The 27,598-nt window shown below is 40.5% G+C and overlaps 1 protein-coding gene and 1 non-coding gene across 34 annotated transcripts in view; both read left to right on the forward strand.

The window, feature by feature from the left end:
* Positions 1 to 27,598, forward strand: part of CREM (cAMP responsive element modulator) — an 86,702-nt gene that overhangs the window by 395 nt on the left and 58,709 nt on the right. For 11 of the 33 annotated variants that reach the window (XM_015455768.4, XM_065519975.1, XM_074001420.1 and 8 more), the window contains exon 2: positions 21,963 to 22,086. The exons of 9 other annotated variants lie outside the window; for them this stretch is intronic. In XM_015455768.4, coding sequence (XP_015311254.1) covers positions 21,967 to 22,086 — 120 coding nt within the window. In that variant the 5' untranslated portion in view covers positions 21,963 to 21,966. Of the gene's footprint in view, positions 1 to 128; positions 207 to 11,371; positions 11,470 to 21,962; positions 22,087 to 27,598 lie in introns of those variants that run through there. 13 more of the 33 variants (XM_015455767.4, XM_045361925.2, XM_045361926.2 and 10 more) reach the window with 2 other exon arrangements.
* On the forward strand, positions 8,685 to 8,748 carry LOC123566986 (U7 small nuclear RNA). The gene has a single exon (XR_006689698.1). It is a non-coding gene; the product is annotated as a U7 small nuclear RNA (small nuclear RNA).

The following is a 27,598-nucleotide window of genomic DNA, read 5'->3' on the forward strand; positions in this document are numbered from 1 at the left end:
GGGAAGCCGCGAGTTTACCTGACGCGGCCCCTCGCTTGGCGCCCCCGTGGCCGCTGCCTTCTCGGCCCACGCCCGCTTGGTCAGCTCAGCTGCCCCGGGACCCGCCTGCCTCCTCGCGAACTTGGGACGAGTTGGAAAATCCGCCCTGAGAGAGCCTTGCGGCTCAGGGGAGCGGTTTAACTCGGAAAAGGAAAAGGAAGCCAGAAGTAAGGACTTCGGATTTCAGTGCCCACAGCGCCTCTGCCCCACTTTGCGAGCTCAGTTCAAACTTCAGCGAACGCAGCCCGTTTTTCCCAAAACCCGGCCGGAGGGCCTCGTAGCTGAGTCATTCGGTCCCGGGCGCGGGCAATCTCAGGAGAGGGAAGGGCAGAGCCGCGACCGCTCTCAAATGGCGCATTTTCCCTTCTGTCTGAGTCTTACCTTTTTAGGGCCATCTGGTAAGGTTTCCAGAGCCTGCTGAATTTGGGGAATAAACACATTATTAAACATGCTTCTTTTTTTTTTTTTTTTGAGACAGTTTTGCTCTGTTACCCAGGCTGGAATGCAGCGAGCGGCATGATCTCAGCTCACTGCAGCGTCTGCCTGCTGGGTTCGAGCGATTCTCTTGCTTCAGCCTTCCGAGTAGCTGGGATTACAGGCATGCGGCACCACGCCTGGCTAATTTTTGTATTTTTAGTAGAGCTGGGGCTTTTACCATGTTGGTCAGGCTGGTCTCGAACTCCTGACTTTCCACCCACCTCGGCCTCCCAAAGTGCTGGGATTACAGGCGTGAGCCACCGCGCCCAGCCTCAACATGTTTCTTAATCCTGTTGCGTTTTATTTGTATATCAGATACCTGAGTTTGAAATCACTTAGGGGTTTTCTGCATGCTGCTCAGTGAAGCAGCTGTCAGTTTGTAATCACATTTTAAGAAATTGTGACTTACAAGGCCAGTCTCAAAGTGTCATTGAAACTGAAAGAGCCCGTTTAACAGTGTGGTTTATGTACGCGACTCAGTTTTCTTTTCTATTTAATTTGCCGGGCGGATGAGAGTGCACCTTTCCCTTGACACAAAAACCTAGATTGAACAGTGAGAGGTCCGCTATGAACATTGTATCAGATTACATTAATAAACCACGCTGTTTTGTTTTGCTTTTGCTTTGAGCACCACGTTTTTTTCCTGGTTTGTTTTTTTTTTGTTTGTTTGTTTGTTTGTTTTTTGAGACAGGGTCTATGCTCTGGTGCCCAGGCTGGAGTGCAGTGGCACGATCTCGGCTCACTGCAAGCTCCGCATCCTGGGTTCATGCCATTCTCCTGCCTCAGCCTCCCGAGTAGCTGAGACTACAGGCGCCCGCCACCACGCCTGGTTTTGTATTTTTAGTAGGGACGGGATTTCACTGTGTTAGCCAGGATGGTCTCGATCTCCTGACCTAGTGATCCGCCCGCTTCGGCCTCACAAAGTGCTGGGATTACAGGCGTGAGCCATCGCACCCTGCCTTTTTTTCTTAGTCTTGATTCTGTTTTTGGATAACAAACTTTCCCTTCCTAAGTCATAGTAGTCTTAAAGTCTTTCAATCTAAAGTAATTTTTTTCCCAAAGGAAGGCTTGCACGCAATATGTTTGGCCAATAAATGCTAAGTATTAAAACTGATGTTTAAAGAACTATGTATTGATCCCGACACAACTTTAACAAATATATTAAAATGGTTTTGATCCTGAATGAGTAAACACTTAAAGCATCGTCAGTATACACACGACTTTGGCGAATCTGTAAATAGATGAATATAACACATACTTTCCCAGTGAGTTGGTGATGGATGTGGAATCATTTTGGTGAGTGTGAAGTTGTAATTACGGTGATGTTTGTGTACATATTTTGGTGACAGTATATGAATAAATTTTTATTTAATGCGTAAACACAGAGGACATTTTTATTTTTAGTCTTTTTGTTTTTGCATTGTCCGTGAAAGTTAATGAAATTTACTTCTACTTTCTGAATTTTAAACTCTCGAATCCATAGTTAATAGGCTGTATTCCAGTTTCATGCTCAGGTGAGTCACTGCGTAATCAAAATACAAAATCTTGCTTAGGGTTATGACCATTTCATGAATAGTAGGGAAAAGTTTTGCATTATTAACGTACATAAGGAATCCTGACTGAATCTTTACCAATATAGAGATATGTTTCTGAAGTTGTATTTTCTCCCAAGTTGTATTCCCTGCAAATTAAGTATTGGGTCAGAAGATTGAGCTAGGTTTATTGTTGAAGTGGATAGTCCTACTGAAGAGCTCTCAAATGTCCTGTTCCTTTTAGACAGACTTCTTAAAACTGAGCGGTGCAAGTAATAGCTGAACCACTGAGAGACGCTATTTTTTAGAGCAGTTTTAGAACCAGTATTTTTATATTTCCTTATCAACATTGATAAGGAAATAAGCCTGAAATGCCGAATTTTATTGTTTCTACTTAAGTAAACTGATGGATTCCGTATGTAAAAGTCAGCTTTGAAAAGAATTATTATTGTACATTGAATACAGTTTTGATATTATCAACACAGGAACTTAAAAAAATACCCATTTTAGGCTGGGTGTGGAGGCTCATGCCTGTAATCCCAGCATTTTGGGAGGCTGAGGCAGGCGGATCACCTGAGGTCGGGAGTTCAAGACCAGCCTAACCAACATGGAGAAACCCTGTCTCTATTAAAAATACAAAATTAGCTGGGCATGGTGGCCCATGCCTGTAATTCCACCTACTCAGCAGGCTGAGGCTGGCAAGGCTGGAGAATCGCTTGAACCCAGAAGGCAGAAGGTGCAGTGAGGCGAGATCAAGCCATTGCACTCCAGCCTGGGCAACAGGAGCGAAACTGTCTCAGAAACAAAACAAAACAAACAAACAAAAAACCACCCATTTTAGGAAAGATGTATCTCATTACGCAATAGGTAGAAATGAACATTTTAAATAATTACGTTAATAATCTCCTTTTAGACAATACATTTTATTTTTATTTATTTATTTATTTTTTTTTGAGACTGAGTCTTGCTCTGTGCCCCAGGCTGGAGTGCAGTAGCGCGATCTCGGCTCACTGCAAGCTCCACCCCGCTGGGTTCACGCCATTCTCCTGCCTCAGCCTCCTGAGTAGCTTGGACTACAGGTGCCTACCACCACGCCCAGCTAATTTTTTTGTATTTTTAGTAGAGACGGGGTTTCACCGTGTTAGCCTGGATGGTCTCGATCTCCTGACCTCGTGATCCGCCCCTCTCGGCCTCCCAAAGTGCTAGGATTACAGGCTTGAGCCACCGCGCCCGGCCGACAATACATTTTAAATACCTTTTGCAATGGGAGCTCCACAATAAAGACTGCTGTTGTTAAGAATAAATGCTTTTACTCATAGGTTTTCATTTTCTGATACTGTATATCCAGTAGAGAATAAGCAAGAACAAAGAAGAAAACCTAAGGATATCATTAGTGGAAATTTCTGTTAATATTACTTATGAAAATGCCTTAAATCTTAGTGCACTGAATAATGATGTTTTGATCAATGATGGACCATATATATGTCCGTTAAGATTATAATGGAGCTGAAGAATTCCTGTCACTTAGTGATGTCCTAGCTGTCCTAATGTCAGAGGGCAGAGTATTACCTTTTCTATGTTTAGGTATGTTTCGACACACAAATACATTCCACTGTGTTCTGATCACCTGCAGTATATAGTACAGTAACATGCTGTACAGGTTTTGTAGCCTAGGAGCAACAGGCTATCCCATTTGGCATAAGTGTGTAGTCGGTTACGCCATCTTGGTTTGTTTAAGAGCAGTTTATAACGTTCGCAGAATGAAGTTGCCTAATATTTCTAAGAACGTATCCCCATTATTAAGTGAAGCATAACTGTAGTTCAGTTATAGTAAGGTTTACAAAGTAAAATGATATCTATTTGCACATTTCATGACAGGCCTTCCTAGGAGTGATAGAGGAAATTACTGGCAACATGTGTGTGAAGTAGTTTTTGTAAGTAGAGGAAATGCATAGGCTACAAAACTGTATGGTAGTTTTGCTTAAAGACTGCTTAAATAACTATCTCATTGGTCAGGAAGGATGCTTACCTCTAAGAAAACCTTACTAGCAACTCATCCTCTTGTTAGACTTTTTTGAAGCCTCATCAGTTCTCCACAAATGAGAAGTATCTTTGTGCATGTTTTCTAAACAGTAGTATAACCAGGCCAATTAAATGTCAAGATATTAGTAAAATCCTGTGAACGTTTAAGAGTGGAGCTAATGTAATGCTAATATTTTCCTTGAGAATTTCACAAAATAAACTCAGTGTCTTCAAAGTTATCTTAGTAAAGATTTTTTTTTGTATTTTTTTAAACATAGAAGACTTAAATCATCCATCTTAGAATAGCAAAATAGCAGATAGTTTTGTTTATATTCTTAACCTCAATGTTTTCATTTATAGCACAAAAAATGATTTTTTTTTTTTTTTGGCTTAGAAATGGTTTTAACTGGAATTTATATCCTAGCATTGATTATGGTGAAAGTGTCCACCCTTGGAATTGTGGCAACTATATCATACATAAAGACCTATATTACTGAATATGGGTGCTTAGAATGTTTTTACTCTTAAAAATTTCTGGAGGAGTAAAATTAGGCATGTTTCTGCACTTAGAAAGATACAGGTTTTGTTCAGATGTGTAAGATAGGCCCAATCTAGCTAAGTAAAATAATGGTAAAATTATTTTTTCTGATCTTAAGCTGATTCAGGTAGTTTACTTTGTCAGATTTACTATCTAGTAGTTAATGCATTTATACTTAATATGTAGATGTTTTGAAATGTACTTAATGTGCAGTAAAGAAGCATGCAATTGGAAAAAAAAAAAAAAAGACAACCTTACAGTGAGCCTAGTCAAGCAAATAACTCCCTCAAAAGTTTACAAATTTGGTTTCACATTGGCCGGGTGCGGTGGCTCATGCCTGTAATCCCAGCACTTTGGGAGGCCGAGGTGAGTGGATCACGAGACCAGCCTGACCAAACATGATGAAACCCCGTCTCTACTGAAAATACAGAAATTAGCTGGGCATGGTGGCTCGCGTGTGTAATCCCGGCTACTCAGGAAGCTGAGGCAGGAGAATCGCTTGAACCCGGGAGTTGGAGGTTGCAGTGAGCCAAGATCATGCTACTGCACTACAGCCTGAGTGACAGAGCGAGACTCAGTCTCAAAAAACGTAAAATAAAAATTTGGTTTCACATGAAGTGGTGGTGGTGGGGGAGGGAGGTGTTTGAAAGGATGGAGATAGACCATGATTATTTGAATTTCATTTTTCATTTCCTCCTCAGCAGCCGATTCTGTAGGTCATTTACTGTGAAATAGCCAAAAGCAGGCAGCAGGTGGGAAATGAATTGAAAAAGAGACACTTATTGAATAGCTAATCCTTTAGTGATTTTAGTAAAGAGTTAAGATTTCTTAATAACAGGTATCTCAGGCAATTAAATTGGAGTAGCCGTGAATCTGTATTAGAGAGCCTCCTGAATTTATGTATAATTCATGTTTGAAATATTAAAGACATTTACAAGTGTTTGGAATATTTATTTACGAGTATCCCTTTTGGCTATTCTGTTTTTACATGAAAGTGTAAAGATTATTTTTTGAAAGTTATTGTAACTTTGCTTCATAAAGAGTGTAAGACTAATGGTGTAATTTCATGGTACTGCTTTCTCACGTTGTTTTCCTGTACTCATCTCCTTCCCCTAAAATGGGTAACCATAGTCTCATCCCTGTCAATTTCAGCTGTTGGAATTTTTGTCTTATAACTAGCCCCACCTTCTCTTAATATTTTAATGGACTTGGTTGAGAAGGACCAACTTTACAATATGAGCTTCATATTCTCCTTTATCTTTCTTTTTTTTTTGAGACGGAGTCTTGCTCTGTCGCCCGGGCTGGAGTGCAGTGGCCGAATCTCAGCTCACTGCAAGCTCCGCCTCCCAGGTTTACGCCATTCTCCTGCCTCAGCCTCCCGAGTAGCTGGGACTACAGGTGCCCCACCTCGCCCGGCTAGTTTTTTGTATTTTTTAGTAGAGACGGGGTTTCACCGTGTTAGCCAGGATGGTCTCGATCTCGTGACCTCGTGATCCGCCCGTCTCGGCCTCCCAAAGTGCTGGGATTACAGGCTTGAGCCACCGCGCCCGGCCTCTCCTTTATCTTTCAAACTTTATTGCTATTGCTACTTAAATTACAGTTAACCTATGGATATCTACTTTTGCAAAGAACTAAAACCTTGCTTCATCACAGAACCAAATTGTATTTCTCTGTGTTCTTTCTCTTCCTGCTTCTGTAAAAGGTATGATACCTTTTATTCCACATTCCTTTCTTTTTCTTTTGGATATGCTAGTTGCAGTGCTTTCAGTTTTTCTTATTATTTTTCTTAGCCTTTCTTTCCAAAACCATCTCACTAATGCATAATTTACAGTTTATATTTTTGGGTTTTTGAAAGTGGCGTAAGAACTTAGATTGTTTGGCAAGTGTCTTATAAATCTTAATTTAATATTTCCCGTATTTCATAGTTATCTCCAACTGTAATATCTAGTCCAAAAGCAGATTTTTTTTTTTTTTTTTTTTTTTTTTGAGACAGAGTCTCACTTTGTTGCCCAGGCTGGAGTGCAGTGGAGCGATCTCGGCTCACTGCAGCCTTCACCTTCCCGGGTTCAAGCGATTCTCCTGCCTTCGCCTCCGAAGTACCTGGAATTATAGGCACCCGCCACCATGCCTGGCTAACTTTTGTATTTTTTGCAGAGATAGGGTTTCACCATGTTGGCCAGGCTGGTCTCGAACTCCTGACCTCATGTGATCCACCCGCCTTGGCCTCCCAAAGTGCTGGGATTACAGGCGTGAGCCACGGCGCCTGGGCAGAAGCAGTTTTTTTAAAGCAGAAAAAGCAAAACTGTCTTTATTGTCTTTCCAAAGCATTCAACTTAGTCTTTAGAGAAACAGTTCTCTTTTTGAATCATTTAATCCACTTAGTCATTTCATCTAAGGTACTATTTAATAAAATTACAAAATTGCAACAAGTATGGCTGGCATAATCAGATTTGGTGACAAATACAACTAACTCTTGGTAAGCACCCATCCCTGTTGAAGTGAACACAAGTGCTTGGGCACACTAGAGAACTGTGGTGGGCATTAGCTATACTGTAAGCTTCACAGGAGTGGAGAACGCTGTTAATATGGAGAGCTAGAAATTGGTTAAGTAGACTTTGGTATTCTAGTAAACTTGCCCAAGAAGTTTAATTCTTATATATACCTAATTTTTCCAGAAAGTTACATTAAGGTATTAATGTAATTAACCACAGCAGATTAGGTATTCAAAGTTTTTTTTTTTTTTTTTTAAACAGCTCTATTGCCCTGGCTGGAGTGCAGTGGTGCTATCTCAGCTCACTGCAATTTCCACCTCCTGGGTTCAAGTGATTCTCCTGCCTCAGCCTCCAGAGTAGCTGGGATTATAGGCACACACCACCATGCTAGCTAATTTTTGTAATTTTTTTTTTTTTTTTTTTTAATAATGAGACAGAGTCTCACTCTGTTGCCCAGGCTGGAGTGCAGGGGCGCGATCTTGGCTTACTGCAACCTCTGCTTCCTGGGTTCAAGCAATTCTCCTGCCTCACCCTCCCAAGGAGCTGGGATTGGTGCATGCCACCATGCCTGGCTAATTTTGTATTTTTAGTAGACGGGGTTTCGCCACGTTGGCCAGGCTGGCTGGTCTTGAACTCTTGACCTCAGGCGATCTGCCCACCTCAGCCTTCCAAAGTGCTGGGATTACTGGGGTGAACCATGGTACCTGGCCTCAACATTTTTAAGTGTTAATTTAATACTATCTTTATCAGCATATTGTATTTGTTTGCTTATTTTATATGAGCGTTTTCCAACATTCGCTTTATTACCCTCTCTGTAATATATAATCCCATATTCAGATTTCACCATTTGTCCCCAAAATGTCCTTTATAGCATAATCAACATATTTTAAATATCATTTGTATAGAAAGCTATATATTGAAGTATACTGACAGCAATGAAATTAATTAAGCCTGTTACGATGGCTCAAGCCTGTAATCCCAGCACTTTGGAAGGCCGAGGCAGGCAGATCACTTGAAGTCAGGGGTTTGAGACCAGCCTGTCCAACATGGTCAAACACCGTCTCTACTAAAAATACAAAAATTAGCTGGGCGTGGTGGCATGTGCCTGTAATCCCAGCTACTTGGGAGGCTGAGGCACGAGAACTGCAGAACTGCTTGAACCTGGGACGTGGAGTTTGCAGTGAGCTGAGATGGTGTCACTGCGCTCCAGCCTGGGCGACGGAGCAAGACTCAGTCTCAAAAAAAAAAAAAAACAAAAAACGAAAAACAAAGAAATTAATTGAAGCTATTACACCAGAGGGTGAACATAGAGCAACATGCTGGTGAAAGTAAGGTGAATGCCAAATGTTATTTTTGTAATCATACCTAATAAAGTTTTTATCAGGATGTTAGATGACCTTCAAAATATGGCACAGAAATCCATAACTAGGCAAAATAATTTTGAGTCTCATTTCTTCTTGTAAGTTATTACTTGCCTGTAACAAACTCCTCTAAAATATGCCTTTCTGCTCTAAAAGCTAAAGCTTAAGAGTCCCTTGGCAGATGGGACTTTTAAATTATTCCTGTAGAAAATTGGTAGTATATAAGTGTTACAGCTCTTAGAATTTGTCCAGCAAGCTCTGTCTCTGGTTTTTGCCAGAATGCCCTCCACCTCCCAAAAAAAGAAAATTGGTAGATTGGTAGTATACAGGATATATCAGTGTTTTTTGGGAGTTTAGGTATAAAGAGATCTGATTAGAAATTATAACTGGAGAGCTGATTACAGTGGCTCATGCCTGTAATCCCAACACTTTGGGAGGCTATGGTGGGAGGATTGCTTGAAGCTAGGTGTTTGAGACCAGCCTGGGCAACATAGTGATACCCATTTCTGGGGGAAAAAAAAAAAATTAAAAAGACATTTAAAAAAAAAATGAGCCAAAGAAGATAGAGAACAAAAGGCTAGATAATTTGGAAGAAAAGCATGAAAGTAATGTCATAAAGAATTCAAAGAAGACAAAGTTTCAAATAGAGGAGGAAATGCTGTAGGGGTATTGAGGAAGATGGGGACTAGAAAGCATCCTTTTAGATTTGGCAAGCAGGCAAGCATTCATTGGTGACTTTGGGGAGAATAGTTGGAATGAAGTAAGGCTCTGATCATCCTGAGTCAGGGTCAAGTTTATCTTGTCCTTATTCGGGTATGAGGCTAGTTTTTCTTTTTGATATCCTGTGGCTCCCATGGCAAGAAGATGGTGCTTTCTTCAGTGCTGGTTACCTCTGGGAAGAGGAAGCAGGCGGCTGTTCCTGGACTTCTCTGAATACCTTTTTCTAGTTTTAAAGTTTTGAACCACAAGAATTTATTATTCAGCAAATAAAATATTTCCAAGTGGAATACAGAAATTGGCATTTGTTTCTATGATATAGTGCTGTGGTTGCCATTATTGTTCAAGTGCTATTATTATTTTATTGACACATCTGCCCCCTCTTTAGATTGCAGGCTCCTGGAGAGCTGTCTCCTGCAGTGCCCCAGCATCTAGTGTGAGGGGGTGGCATCTAATGGGTTATACAACTTTTAAGGAGCATAAGATGTCCCTATGTAAAATGCTAGTGTAGTATAACAGAATAAGGTTTAATCTCAGAATGGCATCAGTTCTGCTTTTTGTTCCTGTTGTGAGGAGCCTGTTCAAATGCCCTACTGTCTCTTGTCTCTATGCTGGGGGCAGATGGTAGCAGTAGCAACCATCGCCTTAGTGCGCTTAGTAAGGTCTGATAAACCTGCCTGCTGCCTACAGTTCCAAATTTGACCGGGATTGTATGCCATCATTTAGAGGAACCCTTAGGAGGGGACTCTGAAAGCAGTGTGTGTGTCTAAGCACTGCTGTTGTGGGCAGAGGCGCCTAGAGGTTACTTAGGGATGAGCACGATTGTTTTCTCCAGCTCTAAAATAAATTAAGGACTCCCAGATTTTTTTTTTTTTTTTTGAGACTGTCTTGAAAGAGTTTAGGTCTGTGAATGGTCTTGCTCCGTCACCTAGGCTGGAGTACAGTGGTGCGAACATGGCCCATTGCAGCCTCAACTTTGCGTGCTCAAGTGATTCTCCCACCTCAGCCTCCTGAGTAGCTGGGAGTCCAGGCCTGTACCACCATACCTGGTCAGTTTTCTTGTAGAGACAAGTTCTCACTATGTTGCCAAGGCTTGTCTCAAACTCCTGAGTTCAAGCAAACCTGCTGCCTCAGCCTCCCACAGTGCTGGGATTACAGGTGTGAGCCACCATGTCTGGCTCAAGTGTTCTTTTGTCTTTTTTTTTTTTTTTTTTTTGCCAGTTTTACTTCGTTCCACATGTCAAATATATCTTTTTAAAGATATTAGTAAAAAAAATAAAGAGAGTTTAATTGCTGCAGTGTCTAAACTAGGTTTTTTTCATGGATTGAAGGCTATCAGAAGGATGTTTTGAATAAATGTATTTTGTTTGGAGTTTAATTTTTGGATAAAAACCCAAGTTGGAATTTAAGGTAAATGAAAATTTTGTTGCATTGAAGTGAAATATAAGGAAATAATTCATTAAGTTTATTAAATGATCATTCTTAAAAATAGAGCTGATACCCATGAGCTATACTTAGTGTGTATTAGATGATTTAGATAGCACTGCTTTGTCTTCAGTAGCAAATAATCAGAAAAATAGTGTATCATTTCAGTTTTGTCAATTTTTTCCCCCTAGGAAGATAAGAAAAATACAGTAGAAATAAGATTGACAAAAAACAGTACAGGGCTGTTTTTAGCTTTCTAGTCTTTTGGTTTTTTTTGCGGGGCAGGGGGTGGTGTTTTGTATTTTTAGTTTTATAGAAATTAGAATGTTCTTCCTGGCCTCATTTTGAGAGGTTTTAATTTTTTTTTTTTTTTTTTTTTTTTTTTTTTTTTTTTTGAGACGGAGTCTCGCTCTGTAGCCCGGGCTGGAGTGCAGTGGCCGGATCTCAGCTCACTGCAAGCTCCGCCTCCCGGGTTTACGCCATTCTCCTGCCTCAGCCTCCCGAGTAGCTGGGACTACAGGCGCCCGCCACCTCGCCCGGCTAGTTTTTTGTATTTTTTAGTAGAGACGGGGTTTCACGGTGTTCGCCAGGATGGTCTCGATCTCCTGACCTCGTGATCCACCCGTCTCGGCCTCCCAAAGTGCTGGAATTACAGGCTTGAGCCACCGCGCCCGGCCGAGAGGTTTTAATTTAAATAAAATTTAATTTGAGAGTTTTTTGAAGTGAAATGTTACGATCTCCCAATTCAACATTATAATTTTACTGCAGGATAAATAAAGAAAACGGGAAAGGAGGAAAGCATTGATTACAAATGTCTTAACAATGAGCAAATGTGCAAGGAAAAAATATATTAAGACAAATCTAAGGTAGGTAGATGTATGTTTTTCTGTTCTTTTGAAAATTCTACTTAGCTTAAAGTTCATGATGAGTAAATGGATGTATAGATGTACACATACATATATGTATGTATATGTATTCTGTTATAGACTCAAATTATTCAGCCATTCACTTAAGGTACCATCTACTTTGTACCATGCTAGGCGCTGTAGGGGATGTGTGGGTATGTCAGTTGACGTATGCCAAGTACTGGTCTTTTCAGTTAGAAAGCAGACCATTTGTGAGGATGTCGATAGTTCAGCGGAATTGTAGAATTTGAAGAGTCCCCAGGGTTTTATTCTTCCTCCTGGCCTTTTGGCTATACTTGTATTTAACCTTACGAAATAGAAGAAAGTTTCTACCAACACTTTACAAATATCCAAATAGAATTTTTCGAGTTTTCTTTTGATTACTTTCAGAGACATTCTGTTTCATCAGTTGGATATAGCCCTGAAGAGAAAATTGATTTTCTACTTTTTCTAAAGTTATTTAAAAGAATAGAAACAACTTTCATAACTTCCTTTTCCAATTGGATTCTGTTTTTAGAAGAGGTGAAAATTTTTTTCAAGGGTAATGCACTTCCTCTGTAGTGTAATTTGTCTTTGAAAATTGGATGCAACTGAAATTTTAGAATTTTTTTTTTTTCTTTTTTTTGAGACAGAGTCTCACTCTGTTACCCAGGCTGGAGTGCAATGGCATCATCTTGGCTCACTGCAACCTCTGCCTCCCAGGTTCAAGGGATTCTCCTGCCTCAGCCACCTGAGTAGCTGGGATTACAGGGTGCCACCATATCTAGCTAATTTTTTGTATTTTGTATTAAAACAATTTTTTATTAAAAAAAAATTTTTTTTTAGGCTGGGTGCAGTGGCTCAAGCCTATAATCCCAGCACTTTGGGAGGCCAAGGTGGGAGAACTGCTTGAGGTCAGGTGTTAAAGACCAGCCTGGGAAAAAAAAGAAAGCAAGAAAAGAGAAGAAGACCAGCCCGGGCAACATAGCAAGATCCTATCTCTAAGGAAAAAAAATGTTTTAATGGAAGGTCCTATTTTTAAAAAAACAATAGTTATATTAATATTTTATTAATTTGGATCCCAGTATATTCAAAACAGGTTGGGATAATATTTGCTTTTCTATCAAAGGAGAGAAAGGTTTGCTAAATAATATAAAGGAGATTTCAGAAGAAATGTTTAACTTCAAAAGAAAATAATGTTCCTGCTATTATTAGTTGTTCGTAAATTTAAATATCCCCATTTTAGCTATTTTTTTTTTGTTTGTTTGTTTGTTTGTTTGAGACACAGTTTCACTCTGTTGCCCAGGCTGGATTGCAGTGGCACAATCTTGGCTCACTGCGACCTCTGTCTCCCAGGTTCAAGAGATTCTTGTGCCTCAGCCCTTGAGTAGCTGGGATTATAGGCGCGGGCCACCACGCCCAGCTAGTTTTTGTATTATTAGTAGAGATGGAGTTTCACCATATTGACCGGGCTGGTCTCAAACTCCTGACCTCAGGTGATCCACCTGCCTTGCCTTCCCAAAGTGCTGGGATTACAGGCATGAACCTCCATGCCCAGCCACCATTTTAGCAAATTTTTACCTGTTTTTAGAATTGTGGAACCAAATATTTGCCAGTATTTTGCTTGTTGTTAATTTATAGTGCTTAGTGGACTTTTTTGTTTGTTTTAGTTTTGTTTTATCCTTACATGTTTTTATTTTTAAATATTTTGTAATTCATAATTGTGAATTGGTTCTTTTCTCTCTGAAAAGGATTATTGTTTAAAATTAAAATACTACATAGTTAATTAAACACTATTAGTTTTAGTACAGCTGTGTTTATTTAATATCACAACTATGTTTAATATAGAAAGTGAGATTTGGGGAAATATATTCTATGAGACATCTCTTCAATTTTAATATATTTAGTTATAAATTATGTAGTGAATAATGTAAGATGATAATGGACTCTATAAATTCTATCTGGAGCAGCTGTGGCTGATTTATAGATGTTAATGTTGTATGTGCAACATTGACAGCTGAGTTTGGGGTCCTGCATTTCTGCTGAGATAGTGCTTGAAAAATGCCTGGTACAGTGCTTGACCCATGTTGAGCACTGAATTGTTAGTTGAATCTTCTGCACTGAGTCCTGTGTAGGAGTTGGGTTTTAGTGGATTTAGGGGGTTGTACTGGAGGGCAGTTGGATATAAATCTGCGGAATAAACTGGCTGGAAATAGCATATCTAGTTTAAATTGCTAGTGTTAACCTTACTTTTTTATAGATGATTTTTACCTTCAAAAAAATAATTTTAGTATCAAACTTTTACTAAATGACATGAACTGAACACCGTGCTAGGTACTCTGACAGAATACAAATGGAATAAAATTACAGTCCATACATTTGCTATGAAAGAGAAAGCATATCCGAGTGAGATTGCAACAACAATTGCAGCATACTCCAAAACACATCATCATCATAAAATGTTGTCCAAACTGGAATACGCAGGGCACTGACCATGGAAGGAACCCTGGAGTCACAGTCACAACACCTCTTTTTCATCCCTCATCATGCTACCTATTATGTTCCCTGTAAAAGTCCCTTAATCTCTCTGAATGTTATTTTTGTTATTATAATAACACCTGATAGTTGCACAGTCTTCCAGGATAATTGAATAATTGGTTTATGTAGCATATACTGTACTAGGCACTGGGAATGCATGGAAATCTATAAGATGGGATCCCTGTCCCTGAGTTGCTCATGCTGTTGTGTGAATACATGTATTATATGCTACACAAATGTTATAACAGACTTGTAAAATGCTTTGGGAACTCAAAAAAGAGTATCTAATTCTGCCCATGGCTATTAGAATAGGCCTTTGAAAGATGGTGTCCTTGAACCAGACCTTGACAGACTAGTGAGAATTTGCCAGTTGGACAAAGAAGGGTAAAGGGCATTTCAGGAAGAGGGAAGATTAGATGTAAAAGATTAAAACTGGGAGAGTAAGGTATGTACTTGAAAAAATGTCTGATTAGGAGGCTGGCATGCAGTGTGTTGGAAAGAGTAGAGGGACTGGAGATGAGGCTGTAGAACTAAAATGGGTCACATTGTGAAAGAGATCGAATGGCAGTGTGGTTTGGTAATGGAGTATATGGACTTCGGAAAAAAACCTTGGTTCGAAACCTGGCTATGCCACTTATACCTTTGTGGTAAGATCAAATTTTTAACCTCCCTGAGTCTCCTTTTCCTTATTGCTAAAAGAAGAACTAATTATTTTTTATTTTTTGAGACAGTCTCACTCTGTTGCCCAGGCTGGAAGAACTGATGATAATGATCTTACAGAGTTGTTAATCAAAACTACCAGTCACTTACCACATGCAAACTCTCAATAAATGATGGTTATAGTTATAAGAATTAGAAGTTTGGATTTTATTCTGTAGTCAATAGGAAGCTACTAAAGAGTTTTAAGCAAAGAAATATTTAAAAATACATGTTTTAGAAACATAACTGTTGGCATGGATTGGAGCCAGGAGATAGAGTGGTGGCCGTGGAAATGTAGAGAAGGAGACTTAATTGTTCTTTAGAAGGTAGAATCATCAAACCTGATGATGGTGCTGTGTGGAATGACAGGGAGTTTCAGGGGTTTCTGGCTTGAACAGTTGGTTGGATGGTGGGGTCCCATTTCCTGAGATAGGAAACTCAGAAGGGTAGAAAGTTTGTGGAGGAAGAAGAGGAGTTTAGTTCTAGACCCATTGATTTTGAGGTTCCTGCAGGCCATGTGTTTGGGGATGTTAAACAGGGATTTGGATATTGTATTTTGGAATTCAGAAGAGACGTCTGGCCTAGAGTCATGGACTTAAATCTGGCGCTTGAATCCAGAGAAACAGACCCCATGAAGTAGGGAGAGATTTGAGAGTGAGGCAAGAAAGCTAAGCAGAGTCCCGAAGACATGCAACGTTGAAGGTTAACATTGAGAAAGGGAAGGAATTGTCAGAGGAGCTTGTGGAGGAATTGTCAGCGAATCAGATTGGAAGAGGAAAATGTAGTATCAGTACACTGAGACAGTGTTCAAGAAGGAAGATGTTGTCATCAGTTTGAATGCTGCTGAGGGATCAAACAAAAGATAGGACTTAAAATGTACATTGGATTTAGTGACAGAGATTAGTTACCATTTCTAGAGATGTTTTAGAGGCAGAAACCTCTGTAAACTTGGGGGGGTGTCTAGGAGTATGTGGGATGTGAAGTAACGGAGATAGTGTTGGCAGTTCTTTCAAGTAGTTTAGCAGTGAGAAGGAGAAGAGAGGTTCAAGGGAATCGCTTGAGAGATTTCTGATCCAGTGGATTTGTGGCTGTGTGTGTAAGTTGTGAGATGGGACAGACGTGAATGTGTTTAAGTCTTTACAGGAAAAAACTGTTAGAGGGGGAGAGAATAATTGATAGTATAAACCCCTGAAGGGCATGGGCTCTAAACAACAGATACAGGAATTTTAAGAGTGGGGAGGAGGCAGGAGGCAAGGGAGCATAGTGAGTGTAGATGTTAATAGCTTTGTTGATTTGGTGTGGGGAGTTGATGGAGTTCTAATTAGAGACAGCAGGCAAGGGCTTTCATTGAGTGTAGTCAGTATAGAAACGCAGGGATTGAGAAGAGGGAGCACATTCGAAACAGTTGTGGAGAATGGGAGAGTAGTAAGCCAAGTAGGCAAACTCCATCAGTTTGCCGCCCATTTGAGGTTGAAAACCAAGAATTTAATAGCTATATTTATTTTATGTTTTTAGAGATGGGGTCTTGCTCTGTCGCCCAGGCTGGAGTGCAGTGGCACAATTATGGTGTGCTGCAGTCTTGACCTCCTGAGCTCAAGCGTTCCTTCCACCTCACCCTCATGAGTAGCTGGGACTATAGGTGCCCACCACTATGCTCAGCTAATTTTTTTGTTTTTTTGTGTAGAGACGGGGTCTCACTATGTTGCCCAGTCTGATCTCGAACTCCTAGGCTCATGTGATCCTTCTGCCTTGGCCCCGCCAAAGTGTTGGGATTACAGGCGTGAGCCCCCGTGCTTGGCCTTAATAGCTTATTCTGGCTTATAATTTCATTCAGTATTGTTCATCTGCCTTGGTGCAGGCATAGAGGAGATGAAGAGTTGGTTTTATACAAGGTTGGTATTTACTAAGAATTTACAGCAGTGGCATAATCTTGGCTTACTGCAACCTCCACCTCCCAGGTTCAAGCAATTCTCCTGCCTCCACCTCCCAAGTAGCTGGGATTACAGGCCCCTGCCACCACACTCAGCTAATTTTCGTATTTTTAGTAGAGACAGGGTTTCACCATGTTGACCAGGCTGGTCTGGAACTCTTGACCTCGTGATCTGCCCGCCTTGGCCTCCCAAAGTGCTGGGATTACAGACGTGAGCCACCGTGCCTGGCTGGGAGACAATAATTAAAATGAGAAGCCATGCTAGCTGAATAGGGTGGGAAGTGAAGAAAGAGGGAGGTGGATGGGCAGAGAGAAAGTGGTGTGGAGATCTCAGTGTGTTGGAATAACAAGTGTGATGGGAGTGGTCAAGGGAGAGGGTAAGCTGGGGGAATAGGATGTTGTAGGCAGGGTGGAATGTCAGAATTAATTTTTTCAGAGCTGGACCAGTTTGCACATTAGCAGTGTCCAGGGTGTGGCCAACCATTCCAGTAGATGGCTGAAGTGGCATAAAGTAAGTCATTGATCTCAGACATCTGGGTAAGGGATGGGTCTTCATTTGAGTGTTGAACATAGACAGAATGGTGAAGAGGAAGACTTTTACATCAGGAGCCAGAGTCTTCAGTTTACATCCTGGAGGTCAGTAGATACTGATTATCTTATGGATCCTGATGACCTTGAGCCTCAGTTGAACAAGGGTTTTTACAAGGGAGTAAAGGAGGTGCAGGTGGGAAGCAACAGTGGGGAACAAAGCAGATGGCCATTCGACATGATGACCTTGATTGGGTGTGGGAAGATGAGCAGTACCTTCTTGAGAGGACAGCTGCGAGGCTTTGGGAGTTCCAGATAGCACATTGCTGGGGTTTGGAAGGAGAACAGGAGTGAGGGGTTGTATTATGGAGGGAAAGGAAGCACTAGTTATGAGAGTGAAGATGAAATATGGAAGGAGTTTATATCTTGGACAGTGATTTGAGTATGATTCTGGCATGGGTACAGGGGCATTGCAGTTTAGTTGTGGCTTAGGAAGAGGCCCATTGTCTGTGATTTTTGTCTTCAGAGTGGGTGGCAGCAACTGTGTAGAACAGCAGCTCAATTACTTTGTCCAGTGAGGCGATGGGAGGTTACAGCGGACAGTGCCCAGTGCTAAATTCTGGTAAGGAGGAGGAGTTGGGGTGGCTGCTGACCTTCCATCTCTGCCTTTCTCCCTAAGGCTCAAGGCCTCATGGCATTCTGACTGATGTTTAGCTTTGTGGGGTTGCTTTTTGTGGTTGATCTGGTTGTGACTGATAATATAGATACACGATTCTAGCTTTGGAGTCTGAATGGACGATGATACTCTTGACTAAAAGAAGAGATAAAAGAGAAGGGACCAGGTGTCCATGAAGACCCCAGGTTGAGATGCTCGGTAGGAGGGAAGTGTGTGTAAATACAGATTTGGGAGCCATCTGCATATAGGATTGAAGAAGCCATAGTATTCATATTGGAAAATTCTGTAATATTGACAAAAGGAAAAGGGCAAAGGACTGAACTCTCTGGGAAATGCCCCCAGAGAAAAATGGACCAATTAAAATGATTTCTTGAGATGATACGTATCAAGACATTTTCATGTATAAAACATTTTGAATTCTGTTTGATAGCTTATAGTCTTTTATCATATCTCAAAAATTGAGTTCCAAATAGTTTATTTTCTTAATCATTAAAACTTTTTTTGTTTTTAAATGGGAGACTTCTTGGATTCCACAGTGTGTACCCCTCTGTCCTTAAAGTATACTGAACATAATTAGCCTTTTTTTGATGACTCAGGATAGTTATTATAAATATCAGTTATTGAGTTGTAACTCAGGCTGGGCATGATGGCTCACGCCTGTAATCCTAGCACTTCGGGAGGCTGAAGCAGGCTGATCACTTGAGGCCAGGAGTTGGAGACCAGCCTGGCCAACGTGGTGAAACCCTGTATCTACTAAAAATACAAAAAATTAGCCGGGTGTGGTGGTGCGTGCCTGTAATCCCAGATACTTGAGAAGCTGAGGCAGGAGAATTGCTTGAACCCAGGAGGCGGAGGTTGCAGTGAGTGCAGATCGTGCCACTGCACTGCAGCCTGGGTGACAGAGCAAGACTCCGTCTCAAAAAAAAAAAAAAAGAGATTATTCCTAATTTAATTCCATGCAACCCTTCCAGCCCTATTTGTACCAGTCCTACTCTGTCTCTTTCCCATTAAATCTAATTATCCCCCTTTCACTCCCCCAGATTTTCTACTCCAGTCAGCTATTCTGTTTCCCAAATATCCTCTGTACTTCCTCCCTCTCATAGTTGACCTGTCGTTTCTAGCTGGTGAAATCCTACTCAACCTTCAATGTACAACTCATATGACCACATCCTCTGGCGGACTTAGTCATTCTCTTATGTTTTCCAGAGCATTTAATGGATCACATACATCACATGATTCAAGAAATTACAGCTAGTTGCGGTGGCTCATGCCTGGTAATCCCAGCACTTTGGGAGGCCAAGGCGGGCAGATCACCTGAGGTCAGGAGTTGGAAGACCAGCCTGGCCGACATGGCGAAGCCAAAATACAAAAATTAGCTGGGCACGGGGGTACACGCCAGTAATTCCAGTTACTTGGGAGGCTGAGGCCAGAGAACTGCTGGAACCTGGGAGGCAGAGGTTGCAGTGAGCTGAGATCATGCCTCTGCACTCCAGCCTGGGTTGACAGAGCGAAACTCTGCCTCAAAAAGAAAGAAAGAAAGAAATTACTTTACTTGTGATTTACTTTAATTACTGACCTGCCAATAAGCTGTGTTTCTCAAATTTTAGTACATATTGGAATTGTTTGAATATAAGAAGTTAAATTCTCAAGAAAGTTTGATTAACTAGGTTTGGGGTTGAGCCTAAGCTTCTGCATTTTTTAGGGCAAATACTTTTCGTTAATTCTGATGCGAGTTGTCCAAGGACCATAATTTGAGAAACCAACAACATAGTTAATGGATTCCGCCAGGGCAAGGGCCATGACTTACCTGCTTATGTATTTTCAGAGCCTGCCATGTAGATGATGCTAAATGAATGTTTCTAGAATGAAATAGAGTTTACTGGGGAAGGCCTTTCGGCATGTAATTTTTGAGTTGAGACCCAAGTTGTTGCAGAACCTTAAGAAAGGTTTTATCTTTCAAAGGTATACAAAATAGCACAAGACAACATTTCCCATGTGGTTTCCAAAATACTCCTGCTAAGGCATACTTTGTGGGAAAAGGGTTTGTTTGGTGGTCAGATACTTTTAGAAAATGGTGTCTGTTGGACCTGTGCCTTTCACCCTTCTCAAGACACACTAGCAGATTGAAGCTTTTGAGATGTTCTGTGGGAGAGAAACCCTTTTAATCTTTAAAACGTTTTGACAAAGCACTTTCCCTACCCTTTTTCCCCAGATAATGCCTTTTTAGAACCTGCAGAACTAATGTCTTGAGGTATTTTCTTTTTTTTTTTTTTTGAGATGGAGTCTCGCTGTGTCTCCCAGGCTGGAGTGCAGTGGCGTGATCTCGGCTCACTGCAAGCTCCACCTCCCGGGTTCATGCCATTCTCCCGCCTCAGCCTCCCAAGTAGCTGAGACTACAGGCGCCCGCCACCACGCCTGGCTAGATTTTGTATTTTTAGTAGAGACGGGGTTTCACCATGTTAGCCAGGATAGTCTCGATCTCCTGACCTCGTGATCCACCCGCCTCGGCCTCCCAAAGTGCTGGGATTACAGGCTTGAGCCACCGCGCCCGGCCTGAGGTATTTTCTTTGGAAACTGCTCACGTAACCAAAAGTAGAACAGTAGGAGTTATCCCTTTATGTGTGATGATGACCTATAATTACCTAGAATTGGAGAGGCCACTCTGGGAAGTTTTAAGAAAAGAGATAAAGGATTAGGCAATATATAGGGAAAGACATTTTTCTATGGTAGGCTCTATGTTTGTATTTTGGTATAATTGCTCTAAATTGTCCTGGTCAGTAGTAAGTGTTAAAATAATTGTAGTATAGACGATAGCAGACAGGTTTGAGCATGGAAGGATTGAATTTGGCTAATGGCTACTGGAATGCAAAAGGCGGTATGAAGTCAAAGACAGTAGATGAAGGATCTGTAGGATCTGGTAACTAATTAAATCTGGAAAAACAACTTGGATATTTTAATTCAGAGATCTAAGTGGACCATATACTTTTTGGACATATAGTTAGACTAAGGTGAAAAAAACATACTGTATTATTGACAGCTGAAAAGATGTATAACAAGAGGGACTAGTTTCTGTAAGTTTTTAAATTTAAATTTTATTTTGTTTATATTTTATCTTTAACAGGATAAAATTTATTATAATATAGTTTGCCTTCTAAAAAGGGTCCATATAGAAATCATTAACTTAAACTGAATTCATATACAAACTTCAAATCACATCAGAAGTTTTTTCCTGGAAAAATTAGGTCCTCTTTTTTCAATAATTGGGGTTTGTTTATCAGAAATGACTTAGTGATAACAAAGCAAGACACATTTTAATATTATTATACATTTAATTTAGACAATGGGGAAATTCCTTCACGCTACCTCATAATATAAAACAGGTTTATTAGGCCTTGAGAATCATAGAATATTTATACTTTTCATGTAAAATAGGAAACATAATTTTCCAGTCATTCATGCTAAACAGCAGGGTTAAAGTAATGATCAGGAAGATTTTATTATAAGTTTTTTAAGTTTTAAAATAAGGTAGTTCTCACAAGACATTTTGCAGTGCTCCCTTGGTAATGTTCATATTCAGTGAGCAGAAAGGAAAAGCTGAGAGAGTTAGGACTCTACTATTGAACCTGTTTCTTGAAAAAAAAAAACCAAAAAAACCGATAGTACAATTGGATGTCAGAAATCGTTATTAGAAAGCTAGGTAAAAACAGTACAGGTTGAGTATCCCTTATCTGAAATGCTTGGGACCAGAATTGTTTCAGAATTTGGGTTTTTTTGGATTTAGGATATTTGCATATACATGTGAGTTACCTTGGGGATGAGAGCCAGGTCTAGACACGAGATTCATTTATGTTTCATATACACCTTATAGTCTGAAGGTAATTTTATACAATATTTTTAATGATTTTTGTACAAGATACAAAGTTTTGAGCCATAGCATGAGGTCACATGTGGAATTTTCCATTTGTGGCATCATGTAAATGCTCAGAAAGTTTCAGATTTTAGAGCATTTCAGATTTTGGATTTTTGGATGAGGGATGTTCAACCTGTATTTCCAAATACTTAAGATAGGGCCTTAATTTGTCTTCCTTTTTATTGTCTTTTCAGACAAATGACCATGGAAACAGTTGAATCCCAGCATGATGGAAGTATAACAGCTTCTTTGACAGAGAGCAAGTCTGCTCATATGCAGACTCAGACTGGCCAAAATTCAATCCCTGCTTTAGCTCAGGTAGGCAATAGGCAGGCATCGTTGAAAGTCAAAATACATGGAAATGAGAATTAGGTGCAGATTCTGTTTTATTGCCATTGATCTTAAATTTTCCATTTTGGTTATCAGCCATTCTTGCTGATTTGATTGTGAAGAAAAGATACATATTGTGATTAGCCTTGCATTTTAACAGACATTCAGCAGTGCCCCATCTCCACTGCCACTACCACTATGGACAGAAAAACAAAAACCCTTCCGGAATATGTAATCCTCAAAGTATGATTTGAGAGGGTTGCTAATTCGAAATCGATACAGTTCTGATGTCCTTAGCTGTTAAGATGACAGAAATCTTACCATTTGCCCAGTATGTATTTGTCTCGATCATTACTTTCTTTTCAGTTAGGTCTCTAACTTTGAATTGGTTTCATTCAGAGAGCACCAGTATCAGTCAGTACCTGTTTCCAGATCCGAAAATTTATTTCTGAGATATCTATAAAAATATATAGCAAAAACAAACACATTTGTTTGTTCATCAAATATTTATTGAATGTCTGCTGTGTCTAATTATTCCAGATGCATGTGGATATGTAGTTTCGGGCCTTAAATATCTCATGGTTTGGTAGGGTAGACATATTTTAGCAATAACTCCAGTAGGGTAAGAAGTGCTGTAAAATACTATGTAGAAAATGAATAAGGCCTACAGAAGAGGGAGCAGCCAGCTGACTAGGAGTGTTTTACAGATCTCCTTTGAGCTAGACACAAAGGATGAGTAGGAGTCTGCCAGGTTGATAAGGTGAGGAAGCATATTCTAGGCAGAGTGAAGAGTGTGCACAGAGGCACAAAGCCAGGGCATGGGATGTTCAGGGAACTATGGGTATTGAGTTTAACTGGAGCCAGGTGTCTGGGTTGGGCAGTCCAGCTGGTGAAGGTAAGCAGAGGATTGTATACATTTCAGGGTTTAGAGTACACTGTACTCTAAATAGTCCTGAAATATTTTCAGGTGCCCACCATATTTTCAGTTTAGACACTAGTAGCCATGTGGAGGTGGAATTGGAAGTCAGTGAGTCGGAAGTGAAGACACCATCAGGATGCCTGGTGGAATCAAGGTAGCGTGAGGTACACAGCAGTGGTGAGACCTTTGTGGTATGTTAAAGGGAGAATAAAAAGGACCTGGTGGCTGACTGGAAGGCGTGGGGGGAACACCAGGCACTTCTTGGTTTATATTAGGCCAGACTGGTGTGAGAGCTCTCCTTTCCCATGCACCCAGCCTACTTTTCTTTCCTCTTTAAAGCTGCCAACACCCACTCGTTCCCTGGAGGTTTTCTGCGATGTTCTGTAGAGCTGTATCTCCCTAGCAACACCTTTTGTTACACTGAAAGACAGGCATGTAGGCCAGGCCTTTTGCTTAAACACACAAACACACACACACCCCCTCACACATGCACCCACCCTTGTTTAAAAAAAAAATGCATGTTCATTGTAGAAAATAAATATTACTAAAATGAAGAATATGAAAACTATCCATGATCTTAACATCCAGAGATAACATTTTGGTGTAGCTCCTTTAGTCTTTATTGTCTGTGTGAATCAAATAGAAAGCATATACTTTTTTTCATGATTTTGGGATTTTCCAGATGAAAATACATTTTATTCCTTCTGACTCTACTTCCTTCTGGGTGGGTCCTGGCTCACTAAGTTCTACAGATGCCTTTTACCCCAGAATTCTGGGGCTGAAGTCTCAGCAATAGATTCCCATTATCTAAATATGGTAATTTGCAATTCTGAGGACCTTCAGGCTGGGTGACAGCCATATCTGTGAGCCTCACTCAGAAATTGCCAACAGATGGCTGGGTGCAGTGGCTCATATCTGTAATCGCAGTACTTTGGGAGGCCGAGGCAGGTGGATCGCTTGAGGCCAGGAGTCCGAGACCAGCCTGGCCAACATGAAGAAACCCTGTCTCTACTAAAAATACAAAACTAGGTGGGTATGGTGGCACATGCCTGTAGTCCCAGCTACTCGGGAGGCTGAGGCACGAGAGTCTCTTGAACCCAGGAGGCCGAGGTTGCAGTGAGCCAAGATGGAGCCACTCCACTTCAGCCTGGGTGACAGAGTGAGACTCTGTCTCAAAAAAAAAAGAAAAGTTGCCAACAGGTTGAGTAATGTGGAGTCTGAAAAGTAGCCTTGGGTTTTTGAGGGCTTGGAATTGAATAGGAGTCCAGTGGACAGAAACTAGCTTAGAGAATAAGAGGAGGGGAAGTGGAAATTGGAAGTATAGAGTCTTTTAAGAAACTTGTCTTGAAGTAAGAGAAAGATGGGTTTGTGAGACAAAAGGGTGAGAACTGGGATGTGGGAAATTTGGGAATGTTTTGAATAAAATGGAAGATTATAGAAACTTGTGAGAAGGCAGAATCAAGGAACTAGAAAAAACCTGTGTTTATGTTTGTAATGCTTCTTTAAAAATCTCAAATAATGTATGCTAATAAATATTGATAGTTATTAAATCTGGATAGTAAATTCATGGAGTTTTGCTGTTTTTCTATTTTCTGTTGTTAGAAGTATTTTTTGTTGTTGTTTTTGTTTTGTTTTATTTTTGAGACGGAGTCTCATTCTGTCGCCCAGGTTGGAATGCAGTGGTGCAGTCTCAGCTCACTGTAACCTCTGCTCACTGCAACCTCCACCTCCCAGGTTCCAGCGATTATTATGCCTCAGCCTCCTGAGTAGCTGGGATTACAGGCATGTGCCACCATGTCTGACTGATTTTTGTGTTTTTAGTAGAGACAGGGTTATGCCATGTTGGCCAGGCTGGTTTTGAACTCCTGACCTCAAGTGATCCACCTGCTTTGACCTCCTAAAGTGCTGGGATTACAGGCGTGAGCCACTGCACCCGGCCTGTTTGAAGTGTTTGATCTAACAGTAAACTATGGTTTTTGTCTTTCACATGTTAGAAATATAAAGAGATTAAGAAGCTAATCTGTATGCTGACTCATGGATTATTTTATTTAAGAATTATCCTCCATACCATGCATGGATCGTGATTTTTTGAAGAATTAGAAGACAATTCTTAGCAGTCAGAATTTTCTGAACATAATTACTCATTTAAGTTCTTGTGACACCAGCAGCTGTTTGTTTATGAGTATTATTACTATCATACGATGTCATATATCTTATAAGGAGTAGGAAATCAAGCTGAACTCTATTAACCCTATGATGTATGCCAAAAGTGACTGACTCTTCTGAATTTCTGATGGCTTTATATTTACTTGCTGCTTGACTCATTTTTCTTCAAACTTAAGGATTGTAAATTTCCATATGTTTTAGATTTAAATTTGGTTGTGTATAAAGAGGAATTTCTGACACTCACCTTCCTTGTTTATATTATCAGATTATCAGTAAACAGTGTGGGAACAAAAGGTGTGAGCAGAACATTCAGTGGGTTTGATTCTCTGCATCTAATGTCATTTGATACTAGTTGTTTTGACTGCTCTGGCCTTTCCAGAGCTTCTGCTAATCAAGAATATACTCTGAAAATCATCAGAGACCTAGCAACTATTGAGCTTGGTCTTGGCTGTCAGGCCTCTGTTCTGCTGATGGATTGAGGTGAGGTGCAGGTACACCAAGGGAGACTGGAATTTTGCTTTTCTATTTTATAACTTTGTAGTAATAAATGGAGCCTTTCTCTTCTGTTTGAAAACAAAATCACAGTGGTGGTAATGTCAAAAAGTTGGAAGCACGAGTTGCCATTAACAAATCCTGATAACTGGAGGTTAAATGTTGTCTTGGTTTTCTTCTTGTCTAAATTATTTTTATGCTAATTTATTTTTAATGGAAGCTGGTATTTATTAAGTACTTGTGTTGATATATAGGACTAGACCCACTGGATTCTGGTAAAACCTTTGATAATAAAGTGGAGAGTCCATTTTTTTTTTATTTTATTTTATTTTTTTATTTTTTGAGACGGAGTCTTGCTCTGTCGCCCGGGCTGGAGTGCAGTGGCCGGATCTCAGCTCACTGCAAGCTCCGCCTCCCGGGTTCCCGCCATTCTCCTGCCTCAGCCTCCCGAGTAGCTGGGACTACAGGCACCCGCCACCTCGCCCGGCTAGTTTTTTGTATTTTTTAGTAGAGACGGGGTTTCACCGTGTTAGCCAGGATGGTCTCGATCTCCTGAACTCGTGATCCGCCCATCTCGGCCTCCCAAAGTGCTGGGATTACAGGCTTGAGCCACCGCGCCGGGCCTGGAGAGTCCATTTTAAATAACCTGGCCAGGCGGAAATCTTTTCCAGAAATCAAAATGGTAAAAAGCAAAAATATTGTATGTATAATACAAGTAGTTTTAAAATAGTGACACATCCTCTGGAAATAATATGGTTTTTAAATGGGTAATGGGAAGTTAAAACTTCTTTTGTTGTGAAAGACTTCAAACATACAGAAGAGTAGAAGAATGATTCCACGTACATATAAAGTTACTAATTGTTAAGATTTTGCTAGGCCAGGCATGGTGGCTCATGCCTGTAATCCCAGCACTTTGGGAGGCTGAGGCAAGAGGATTGCCTGAGCCCAGGAGTTCAAGACCAGCTTGAGATCCTGTCTCTATAATAAAAAATAAATTAATATAAAAAAAATTTTGCCAGGTGTGGTGGCATGCCCTTGTAGTCCCAGCTACTTGGGAGACTGAGACCAGTGGATTGCTTGAGCCCAGGAGCTCAAGGCTGTAGTGCACTGTGATCATGCCTACAAATAACCACTGCACTCCAGCCTGACAACATAGCGAGACCTTGTCTCAAAAAAAAAAAAAAAAAAGATTTTGTAGCACTTGCCTCATCTATCTTCTTTTTTTCTTCTTGTCGCTGAAGTATTTTAAGCTGCTCAGCAGATCTCAGACATCATGTCATTTTACTCCTACTTACTTCTGGGTATACAAGTCTTAAAACATTATGGACATTTTCTTATGTAACAAAATGTCATTATACCTAGTTAAGTATAATTAATATGCAATCCATATTCATTTCACAAATGTATGATCTACTCTGAAGGCAGCAGAGTGGACACCTTGAACTTTTCTTGTTCCTAGACTCTTGGGAATTGATAACACTGCCATGAAGACCTAGGTGGGTGAGGTCATTCAGATGGAGCCAGTGGGAAGGATGTACCTTAAAAGTGACTTTCTGAAGTATAATTACCCATAGCTGCTGATGAAGCCTGGAGGCCTCGACTCTGAAAGCTAAATAACTCTTCTTTATAAATGACCACTTCTCAAGGTTTCAGCAAAGATAGAAGGGAAAGATGAAAGGAGCAGCATCACAGGAGTCACGGGGGGGAAGGAAACTCTGGAGATTGTCAAGGTCGGCATACTGCCTCCAGAGAATTAGTTCTCATATAACACTTAACCTCTCCAAGGACCTCTGTATTTTTGGAAACAAGGAGATGCTAGGGAGGCAGAGAAAGCCACTAGGGAATGTTGTTCAGAGATTATACTCTCCTAATCAAGCTGAACTCTGTTAACCCTATGATGTTTGCCAAAAGTGACTAACTTCT

This window comes from Macaca fascicularis, chromosome 9 (genome assembly GCF_037993035.2).
Source record: "Macaca fascicularis isolate 582-1 chromosome 9, T2T-MFA8v1.1".
NCBI classification, from domain to species: domain Eukaryota; kingdom Metazoa; phylum Chordata; class Mammalia; order Primates; family Cercopithecidae; genus Macaca; species Macaca fascicularis.